The sequence below is a fragment of the Drosophila takahashii genome, chromosome 2L, assembly GCF_030179915.1.
Source record: "Drosophila takahashii strain IR98-3 E-12201 chromosome 2L, DtakHiC1v2, whole genome shotgun sequence".
NCBI classification, from domain to species: Eukaryota; Metazoa; Arthropoda; class Insecta; order Diptera; family Drosophilidae; genus Drosophila; species Drosophila takahashii.
Window position 1 is genome coordinate 25,244,968 of NC_091678.1, and position 11,084 is coordinate 25,256,051.

The 11,084-nt window shown below is 46.8% G+C and overlaps 3 protein-coding genes and 1 non-coding gene across 4 annotated transcripts; 3 read left to right on the plus strand and 1 right to left on the minus strand.

The window, feature by feature from the left end:
- Positions 1 to 145: 145 nt before the first annotated feature.
- Positions 146 to 2,264, plus strand: LOC108070112 (tetranectin-like). Its single transcript, XM_070217568.1, has 2 exons — positions 146 to 298; positions 351 to 2,264. Exons 1-2 carry the CDS (start codon positions 233 to 235, stop codon positions 1,317 to 1,319), a joined length of 1,035 nt encoding a protein of 344 aa, XP_070073669.1. The 5' UTR covers positions 146 to 232; the 3' UTR covers positions 1,320 to 2,264.
- A 519-nt stretch (positions 2,265 to 2,783) lies between these two features.
- Positions 2,784 to 6,886, plus strand: Glt (Glutactin). Its single transcript, XM_017160460.3, has 2 exons — positions 2,784 to 3,994; positions 4,702 to 6,886. Exons 1-2 carry the CDS (start codon positions 2,827 to 2,829, stop codon positions 6,825 to 6,827), a joined length of 3,294 nt encoding a protein of 1,097 aa, XP_017015949.2. The 5' UTR covers positions 2,784 to 2,826; the 3' UTR covers positions 6,828 to 6,886.
- A 100-nt stretch (positions 6,887 to 6,986) lies between these two features.
- LOC108070128 (glutactin) lies at positions 6,987 to 10,130 on the minus strand. Its single transcript, XM_017160474.3, has 4 exons — positions 9,802 to 10,130; positions 8,450 to 9,121; positions 8,004 to 8,369; positions 6,987 to 7,659 (listed from the first exon to the last, which is right to left on the minus strand). Exons 1-4 carry the CDS (start codon positions 10,030 to 10,032, stop codon positions 7,057 to 7,059), a joined length of 1,872 nt encoding a protein of 623 aa, XP_017015963.2. The 5' UTR covers positions 10,033 to 10,130; the 3' UTR covers positions 6,987 to 7,056.
- TRNAD-GUC (transfer RNA aspartic acid (anticodon GUC)) lies at positions 9,386 to 9,457 on the plus strand. The gene has a single exon. It is a non-coding gene; the product is annotated as a tRNA-Asp (tRNA).
- Positions 10,131 to 11,084: the final 954 nt, after the last annotated feature.

Below are 11,084 nucleotides of genomic sequence, written 5' to 3' on the forward strand. Positions count from 1 at the left end.
TTGCATTTAAATTTCAAAACCATAAAAATGTTGCAGAGTGTTATTATTAAGTACTCATTTACGAGCGTTATCGCCTTTTTTAAAAGGCCTTATCACCAGCAGGCGTTTGTATAAGTCGTTATGCATCATCCGCTACGAGTATTATATTCAACAGAGGTTCAGATTGGTGTAAATCAGTAGTTTCTCAGTTGCCTCAATCATTTCTCGTAGCAAGTCCTATTTTTGTAAGAACATGAAATACATTGGATTTTTGTTTCTACTTTACCTCGTTGCGCCAGGATCCACAGCTTTGAATTTGGTTTGTAAACTTCCCTTTTTTAACACAAATGACTAAACATATCGCTTTACAGTCAGAAGGACAAACTAAGGATCAAGATTGCAGTAGTTACATTTGTGAATCAGTTAGAATGATCTTAGAACATATGGTCGTAATGGATGAACGGATAAAAAAACTAGAGGACTTTTCAAGCCAATTTAAAAACTTTAAAAATGAGTTTTCATATTTAAAGGAAATTCAAAACTCTGCCAATGAAAATCTAAAGATCAATCTTATCCGGTTGGAAAATCGGACGACAGAAGTTGCATCAGACAACGCAAAATTTAAAGAAGTGGTTAATAGATTACAGAATGACCTCAAACTACAAAGGGAAAGTCTCAAGACCCAGGAGGAAAAATACATAAAGGGGCTGGAAACCCTAGAGAAAAACCTTACAACCAAAGAGGTGAACAAAACTGCAGAAATTAACAAACTCTCTAAAAGACTTGATGGGCTGGACACACAGATCGAAAGCCAAAACAAAAAGACAATCGCACAGGAAAAAGAACTCAGTGAAAAAATGAACAAGAACATTGGATTGCAGAAATTGGAAGAACTCACGACCAAACAATTGGAAATGGAGAAATCGATGCAGAAAATCAACGAAACACTTAAAAATGTGGCATATAAGAAAATTGGTTCCAAGGGATATTTAATACAGGAGACCGAAAGGCGAAGCTGGAATGATTCTCGGGCATTTTGTATGGATTTGGGTGGTCACCTAGTCAGTCCGCAAAGCCAGTCGGAGTTGGATGCCCTTGGCAAAGAATTAAAAATGGATTCACATTTATACTGGATGGGTGTCCATGATTTTTCCAAGGAGGGGGAGTTCGTGCTGGACAAAACTGGACAAAAAGCCAAGTTTCTAAAATGGCGACAAAATCCGGATAACTATAACAACGAAGATTGCGTAGAATTTGCGTACTCAGGGAATCAGTGGGGCATGAACGATAACGCCTGCTCGACCCGACTAAACTTCGTTTGTGAGAGGCAACTCGTATAATTATTTACTGAAGAAATAATATTAAAAACAAAAATATAATTGTGTATTTCAACCTTAAGCTGGGTGTATTTAAATTAAATAATACGTACTGCATAATGTGTACAATTTAAAATTAGCAATCTTACTGTAGATTACAACCATTTCTTCACCATAACTAAACGACGCAGAAAGGCTGCTTGATTGTTATTTTATTTGGTGAATTCCCAAACTGTTTCATGGACATTACCGTACATTTTTAGGTTGTACTTAATTTAACATGGCGAAACATGCTTCGACAACAAGAGAAGCTGCGCCACCAGATAAGCCTCTATCGGTCGGAGTCGAGCGGATGAGATAAGGTCCGTCAAGCCGAAGCAATCTAAACAACGAAGAACCAGGCCCGGATCAACAAAAAAATCCCTTGATGATTTAAATAAGAGTTTAGTAGTACTAGCATTTCCGTGGGGCCTGGGAGCCCCAAGAAACCCCAACTCCGTCACTGATTTGAAAGTAGATTTGAGCGGTCCGAACATCGCCAACTGGAAATCGGGTGTACGTTTGGCATCGAGGGTGGACAAGAAACAGTTTGGAAATAATACGTATTCACCAAAATCAGCGTATAAAAATAATCAAGGGAGAACGCTAAAGTCCAGTAGCTCGACTATCAGATATCCGTTACTTAGCTAAAGGAAGTTCAAGAGAGATTGAAATATGCGTTTAGCAAAGCCAAGCAGTCGCTTTGCTAAATTCATATTTGGATTGCTTGAATTCCATTATTTTCTCCTAACTAATTATTAAATGGTATTTAACAACGATTCAACAAATTTCTTCAACTTTTTGATAGGTAAAAATAAACACAAAAACATTGCATTTATACTTTTCTAACATCTTCAAAAATTTGGGCGCCAGACACATTTAAAAGTCGCTTAAGACTTTAAGAACTCTAAGAATCTGCATGGTTAATTATAACTTTCTGGTTTTTTATTTTTTCCGAGATCTTAGCGTTCATATGGACGGACAGACAGGCGGACAAAGATAGCTCGTCTCGGCTAGTGATCCTTATCAATAAAATACTTTATACGGTCGGAAACGCTTCCTTCTCCCTGTTACATACTTTTTGCACGAATACAATATACTCTTACATTCTACGATTAACGGGTATACAAAAAAAAACTATCTTTTAAAAAACTCGATCAAAAAATGTTAATCATTATGTTTAATCCTGAAATATAATTTTTAGTGTTTTTAAGTACCCTAGGTTATTTAAAAAGCACACATTTAAACAAATTTGTTACGAAAATTATGAAAATTTCTTAAAGGAGTATTCATATTTTGAATACTTGCTAGATGTTGGCAACATAATATTTCTTAAGAGTTTCTTTCCTTTAGTTCTATTGTAGTATCAAGCCAACCTCGCGGATAGGCCGCTCCAAGGCTGCTTTGGTTGCAGATAGTGCCCGGGAGCTTTTCAGGCCGTCGAATCCGATTCGGAAATCAGTTCTCGTTCAAACGCGACGCAGCGAGCAACATGCAGCCGTTGCTCCTAGTGCTGGCCCTTTGTGCGGCCCAAGTTAGTGCCCTCTCTGTGGGCTCCCCAACCGACTACAACGACGACTACGACGAGGATGCCAGGGCAGTGCCCTCATGGCAGCCCGAACCGCTGAAGCCAGCCCCCTGGCAGGCGGAACCCCAATATGCGCAGCCCCAGGAAGCCGTGGTTCAAGTTCCCGAAGTCGGTCAGATCTCGGGGATTAGAAACTTCAAGACCATTGCCAATCGCCCGGTGAATGCCTTCCTGGGTCTGCGGTACGCCAAAGTGGGAGGCGGTCTGGCCCGCTTCCAGGCAGCCCAACCAGCAGGATTCCAGGGACGGGTTAGTGCCACCGTCAAGAGCCCCAACTGTGCCCAGTTTCCGGAGCTTGCCCGTCTGCGGGACTCTGAATCCCGGGGCGAGAACGTCGACGACTGCCTCACCCTGGACATCTACGCACCGGAAGGCGCCAGGCAACTGCCCGTTTTGGTCTTCGTTCACGGTGAAATGCTGTTCGACGGCGGCTCCGAGGAGGCCCAGCCGGACTACGTCCTGGAGAAGGACGTGCTCCTGGTCTCGGTCAACTATCGACTCGCTCCCTTCGGCTTCCTGAGCGCGCTGACCGACGAGCTGCCCGGAAACGTGGCCCTCTCGGATCTGCACCTGGCCCTGGAATGGCTGCAGCGCAACCTGGTCCACTTTGGCGGCAATCCCGAACAGGTGACTCTGGTGGGGCAGGCGGGTGGTGCCACCCTGGCTCACGCCTTGACCCTCAGCGGACGGGCCACCAAACTCTTCCAGCGGCTCATCCTGCAATCGGGCACCGCCCTGAATCCCTATCTGATTGACGAGGATCCCCAGGAAACCCTCAACACCTTCGCAAGTCTCGCCCGCTGCCCAAGCCCCAGCTCCACTCCCCGAGGACTCGCGCCCCTGTACGACTGCCTCGGCCGGTTGTCCACCTCGCAGTTGGTGGCCGCCTTCGAGGAACTGCTGCTGAAGAACGAGGCGTACGGCCGCAGCCGCTTGGGCGGATTCAAGCTGGTCGTCGGCGACGCCCTGGGCTATCTAAAGAGCGACCCATCCATCCTGGCCAGGAACGGTAGCGTTACGCCGCCCCTGATCATCGGCGCCACCAAGGACGCCAGCTCCTTTATCATCTCGCGTGAGTACTAACATTTGGATTGGTATTCTATTTCCATTAGGAAATCAGAACAGGTTTAAGGAAGTTTGGATGATCTTTTTGGGGAGCTAGTGTACTTGTATATATTTATATCTAGGGAAGGAGTAGCGAAAGGTTTTTTCAACTATTCAAAAATAATTATATTCATACTTGAAACGGAAACATAACATCAATGTTGCCATCCATGAATCTAGACTGGTTCAGATGGGCAGATTAAGAGGCAATTGGCGATAAGATGGTGCTCTCGAGGTCAGACTGATTAGGGTCCAATGCAATTAGACCGCTGTCTAATACGTACAGCTAAAGCGTATTCCACTTATGTTGAGATGAATTAATCTGAGCTGCTTTCAAGGGTGACTGATTTGTATGCTATTTTCGTCGGCTGGCAGGAAATGATTGCGTGTATTCAAATTGAGCTTGGTATTTCCAGAAGATATCTATGTCGGATGATAATGGTTCGACCTATATTTTCCGAGATTCTAAAGTCTGTATGTATGCACAGAAAGATCCAGCAACCGAACTTGCAAATATAAGGATTTTAATTATACAGGGAGCCTCAAAAATTTCTTATCGCTGTATTCGGGGTTAGTTTTTAGGTATTTAGAAAGCTCAGTTATATAGTCAGGGAAAAACAATGCAAGATCGGTTCTTTTGGTTCTAATCAATGCACCATCCTTTTTTTTATACAGGCATCTACGACCAGATCGCTCATCTGCAGTCCCGCAATGTGAGTGACTATATCGACGTGGTGCTGCGCCACACAGCGCCGGCGGGAGAGCACGCCAAATGGAAGCAGTGGGCGCTTCGCGAGATCTTCAGCCCGGATCAGGAGCACACGGCCAGCCTGCAGACAGTGGCCAATGGACTGCTGGAGCTGAGCAACTACATCCTCTACCGTGCACCCGTGATCAACACGGTCCGTGACCTCAAAGAACCGGCTTACCTGTACATTTTTGACTATCGCGGTCAGTACCACCGGTTCGGGCACCTGTCCAACCCTCTTCCCTTCGGAGTGGACGCCTCCCTCAGCGATGACAGCGTGTACCTGTTCCCCTATCCGCCGGAGGCCAGTCAACTGAATCCCTTGGACAGGTCGCTGTCCCGCGCCTTGGTCACCATGTGGGTGAACTTTGCCACTACTGGCGTACCCAACCCCAATCCAGGCGTGTGGCCGCAGGCTACCAGCGAGTATGGACCCGTCCTGCGTTTCACCAACTCTCGCCAAAACGCTCTCGAGCTGGATCCGCACTTTGGCGAGGGCATTTATGTGCCCGGTCATGGCTCACGGAGCCCTAAGCCAGTGATCATAGCTACACCCAACAATGCACCGATCACCACGACCACCACGACGACAACAACGACAACTACAAGGCGCCCCTACGCGGTCAATCCATATGCCAATTGGCAAAGCAGGCCAACCCAGCAGCAAAGCAATTGGCATCCTGCGGATCCGGAGTATGTCAGAGCTCAGGAAGCTCGTCAGCAACAGTTTATCCGCGAGAGGGAGCAACGTTGGCGAGAGCAGCAGCAGCGTCGCCCTCCGCAGCAGTCACGCCAGGAGCAAGAAGCGCGTCAGCAACAAGAAGAAGAGCGTTTGCGTCAGCAGCGAGAGCAGGAAGAGCGAGTGCGTCAGCAGCAAGAGCAGGAAGAGCGAGTGCGACAGCAGCAAGAGCAGGAAGAGCGAGTGCGACAGCAGCAAGAGCAGGAAGAGCGGGTGCGTCAGCATAAGGAACGAGAGCAGTATGAACGAGAGATGCAAGAGCGTGAACAGCGAGAGCAGCAAGAGCGTGAGGAGCGAGAACGAGAGGAGCGGGAACGAGAGGAGCGAGACCGAGAGCTGCAAGGACAAGATCAACAGCCCGATAATGTTCCAGCGCCAGTAGATGACGGTGACCGATGGAGCTATCCTAGCTACGAAGATGAGCAGCAGCAGCGAGAGCAGCAAGAACGCGAGGAACGAGAGCGCGAGCAACAAGAACGCGAGCAACAAGAACGCGAGCAACAAGAACGCGAACAACAAGAACGCGAGCAAGGGGCACCTGAAGAAAATCCAGATGATGGTCGGCTACCATATCCATCATACGATCAGTTTAGCCGCGACGACAACGAAAATCCTTCCGAGTCTGAATCGGGTAACAACTACAACGAGGAACAAGACCGCGAGGAGCAACAGCAGGAGCAACTGCGTCGAGAGCAGCAAGAGCGAGACTATCGCTTGCAGCAAGAGCGCGAGCAGCAAGAACGAGATCGGGATAATCAGCCGGGAGACAACCCTGAAGACCAGCAGGCCTATGAAGATTATGTTAGAGCTCAGGAAGCGAAGAACGCTGAGGAGCGACTTTACGCCGAGGAGCAGGAGCGCGAGCGTCAGCGACAAGAGCAATTGCATCAGGAGCGGCACCAGCAGCCGGAGGAGCCCCAGCCAGATGAACGTCAGCCCTATCCGAGCTATGAAGCCTACGAGCCCGATCGCAACTACGCCGAGGAGCAGGAGCGCGAGCAACAGCGAAGGGATCAGGTGGACCAGGAAAGAGACCAACAGCCTGGCGAGGACCAAGGGGAGGAGGAAGCTGATCAGGACGAACTCAAGGTCGAGGACTTCCCCACCTATGAGGCCTACCTGGAGGCAGCAACCAAGCTACGTGAGAAGCAGGAGGAAGCCGAGCGGTTGGAGGACGAGCGGTATAGGGCCCAACAGGAGGAGGAGGACCGCCTCGAGGCAGAGAGGCAACGCAATTCTCTTCGTCAATTTTCGCAACTGAGAAACCTTATCAACGGTCCGCAGCACGTTAAGCTCCTGCCCAGACAACAGTAGATGATACCATTTTGTATAATAATCTTCTTATTTCAAAATATACAAATTATATTTCAAAATCAGCAGCGTTATACTATGATCCAAAAGAATGAAAGGCGTGGCTTGGGTGCGATGTTTGATTATTATAATTTATCAGTTTTCAAGGCCAGTTTTTTCTGGAATAAATAATTTTTGAATAACCTGTATAATTGTAATTATTTAATTCTAGAAATTCTAAGTCTACCAGTACTCAAAAACGTATCTTGTTGCGATTGGGCCGCTTAACCAGGCTCTTGCGTCCGCCGACCTTCTTCGATCTGCTGTCGTGGGAGGCGGCCAGCTGCTTCCGGCGCTTATTTTGAGCCCGCTTCCGGCTGCGGCTTCGCAGATAGTAGATCTCCCGGATGAGACTGTGACCCAGCCCCTCGTCGTGCGTGGTGGCCGAGAACTCGCTGAAGTAGTTGCCCCCGATGGTCAGCGTCTCGTCGATCCTCATGTACGGCCCATAGAGCGTGGTCATCGGGGGCCAGAGTCCGATGCGATGGGAGCCCAACGGATTGCCACTGATCACGAAGTTCGTCCAGAGCTCCACCATCCGGTGGGCCATCGTCACGTCCGGCGGGCTGAGACGGGTCACGTGCTCGGGGTAGGGGAACAGGTAGAGGGCCTCGTCCGTCAGCGAAACGCCCGCCTTGAAGGGGCTCTGCATGTTGGTCTCCTCGTCCATTTCCTTGTAGCGATTGAACTCGCCCGCATAGTCGAACGAGTAGAGGAAGGTGTTGTGCGGGTTGTGTTTGTTGTTCATGTTCAGGGCCAGCATAACGGGCAGCTTGTGGTTGAGAGTGCCAGCCACCTGAAAGAAGTCAAAGCTCTTAGGTTATTTTAAATGTTCTCTTTGTATACCCGTTTCTCGTAGAGTAAGGAAGCCTTTTCGACCCTATAAAGTATATATATTCTTCATCAGGGTCACTAGCCCGTCTGTCCGTCTGTCTGTCTGTCCGTATGAACACTGAGATCTCGGAAACTACAAAAGCTAGAAGGTTGAGATTTCCCACACATATTCTTGGGCTTCCTACGCAGCGCATATTTATTTCAGCCGAGCGCCATGCCCCCTCTAACGCCAACAATCGCCCACTAACGATCTTAAAATGTGTCTGCTGAGCTTAAAACTCTCTTTGGATTTGCACATTTACTCACATCGATTAGCCTGGGGATAAGAGTGTCGAAGGTGCCGTTCTCCAGCAGCGGACGGTTGAAGAAATCGTGGGTGACGAAGCTGGTGAGCAGCATCGTTTTGTCAGTGCCCACCACCTGGCGGATCACGTGGTCTATGTAATTGTATGTGTTGTACTCGTCATCCGGAATCTTTCCCTCGAAGTCATTGTCCACGATCTCGTTGAGAACCCGCGACCCGGCGTTCTTCGGACAGCCCCCCATCGCGGGATAGGAGAAGTTCGACTCCAGCATTAGGTCGTACGGATGCTTGGGCAGCACTCCACTTGGCCCGCCAATGGTGAACTGTATGCCACCTGTGTGCCCAATGCCAAGGTCAGATTTCTCCAGCTGAAGTATAAAGTATTACAATTTAGATCTCTTAATACCGCTAACCTCTATTTATGATATTACGGTTACGGACTACTCACCGCATGTTCCATGAAGGCAGTAAGCAACTCCAGGGCCGTTAGCTCCATTAGACAGGTGTTCAGGTCCCGCACTGTGACCATCTGACAGTCGGCCTTCTTGGCGATCTCCTGCGCATGCTTGCGCGGATCCTCCTCGAGAAAGATGGGCATAATGGCCGATCCCGAGTGGTATATCACCTGGCTGAAGAGGCCGCGCTGCACCATCGGCGACAGCGTGAGCAGATGGGCAATGGCTGCTCCGCCCACTTGTCCAGCTACCGTAACCCGCGACGAATCACCGCCAAAATACTTGACAAAGTGCTTTATGAACTGCAGGGCCAGGAAGATGTCCAGGAAGCCGGCATTCCCGGGAATCTCATCCGTCTTCGTGGACAGAAAGCCAAAGGGGCCTAGGCGGTACTGGGGCGTGACCAAAACCACATCCTTCTCGAGCAGATAGTCCGGCGGCGCCTCCGAGTTGCTGCCCTCGTACAAATACTCGCCGTGGATGTAAACGAGAACGGGCAGACGGGCGGTCACATTCGGAGTGGTGATGGTCATGGTCAGACAGTCCTCTACGTCCAAAACGTCATCCAGCTGCCGAAGTGAGTCCATCGAAACTACCGAGGGGCAGCCAATCTTCTCCGCTGTGGCATCCATTACGTCCTCCCAAGGCTCAATCGGCCGGGGAGCCTATTAAATGGTAAGGTAAATAAAGAACTAATATTTAAGACATAACTTGAATAAAAAGTCAAATTAAAATAATAACATTATTATTTTACCAAACCCCTCCCATTAACAGAATATTTGCTGTTGTTATGACGCACTGATTTTGTTTATCTTGAACCTAATCTAATAATACCACCTGTTTTCCCCAATCTGATCCGATTGGAAAGGCAGAGGTGAAAAATGTGCACCGGTGGTAGATAAGAACAATTGGACAAGGATTGTTTCAAGTCCTCGATAGTATAGTGGTTAGTATCCCCGCCTGTCACGCGGGAGACCGGGGTTCAATTCCCCGTCGGGGAGAGAGGTATTCCTTTTTTTTTCTTTTTTAAGAATCATTTTCTGTTTGTTTATTTATTACCACCGCAGAAATTTACATAATTTTGAAAGTTTTAAGTTCAGAGAAACCAGACGTTCAATAAAATGAAACATTTCTATTTGGAATTCGTTGCGAGTCTCTTTTGCGTTTACCTTATTTTGCATACCGACGATTTTAATTTTTTGCATAAAATATGTAGCTTAGTCATTTTTGTTCCGATGACACACTTTAGAGCTTCTGTTTCAGCTATTTCCAGTTTTTTAAGTATTATGAATAACATACATTTTAATTCTAGTCCATAAATCACAAGTCTTAGGAACTGTTATACCTTAAAACGATGCAATCCTGTTGGAGGTTCTGCATATCTGACGTCTACAAACTGCAGCACTTCACGTTTTGTCCAGGCGGTTTCGAGAATCTTTCCCTGAATGCTGCCCAATTTGGGCAGTTCGACAATGGTGTCTTTCTCCTCATCGTATTGCCTGCCACGCACCCTAGACTCCACACCCGATTGGAGGACTAAAACCACGCACACTATTAGCCAGCACTCGAGCTGCATTTTCGGAGGATACCGCGGATCGAACCAACACTCTCTTTAGCGCACCGAACGCAACTGATCTGTGACTGGCCGGGACCAATAGATTTTAGTCCGCTCTGACCCGAAGTTTCACCCCATGTCTGACCGAAATAGCCAAATGAAGAGTTCGCAAACGGAAACTGGCTAAAACAAAAAGCGAAATAAACTGCAAATGATGCGGCGTCCCCGAGGCTCGAGCTTCAGATTTATGCTAATAGATACACACGAAGAAATATTTACATTTTTGATAATTAAAAAAAATAATGAAAATACCTAACAATTCATTTATTCTCAAATCATTTATCCACAATTTATTTTTGTCTGTTACAGAATATTATAAAATCCAATTCTATTGTTACGTCACCAAAGTAGTTCTTAATGTATGGATCTAATTTATTTTCCGTTCATATTTTAAATTAAAAAAAAAATTCCGGAAAATGTTTTTATTTATTGGGGTAATCCCAAGTATTTTCAATGAACCAAAAATAACAAAATACATCAATTAAAAGAAAAACGTTTGAAAAATATTTGTTTATAATACTTTCTCTTAGTGCAAGAACAGATTTCGCTGCTCTGGATTCAGCTGCTTAGCTGCTTGGTTGATCATCTGCAAGTAAAAGCGAAATCTTAAAGAGCAGCCGCTGGCCCTAACTTCTGATTTGTCCGATAGTTCAGTAATTAGTCGCTCATATTGATGCGAATATTTACCATCAAACATTGAGCATCTTCCATTAACTTGGTTTGTCTTTCTCACGACGATGAAAGTGCGGGTAGCGCCAGACAAAATGAATTTCTAAACAGATGCGGGAATTGATTTAAATTTTAAATTTTACCTAATTGATTCCAGAAATTCTCCTCGCTACTGGTATTCACAGTACGAGGTATAATATCAATCATCATCATCGCGAGCTGCGGGAGAAAGCATTCGTGACGCTTCGGTGCCAAAAAAGATCAACGACTTCTCACTAATCGCACGAGATAATTCCATTATTTGGGTATTTAACTATAGACAAAGTAGGGAAACCCCACTTTAT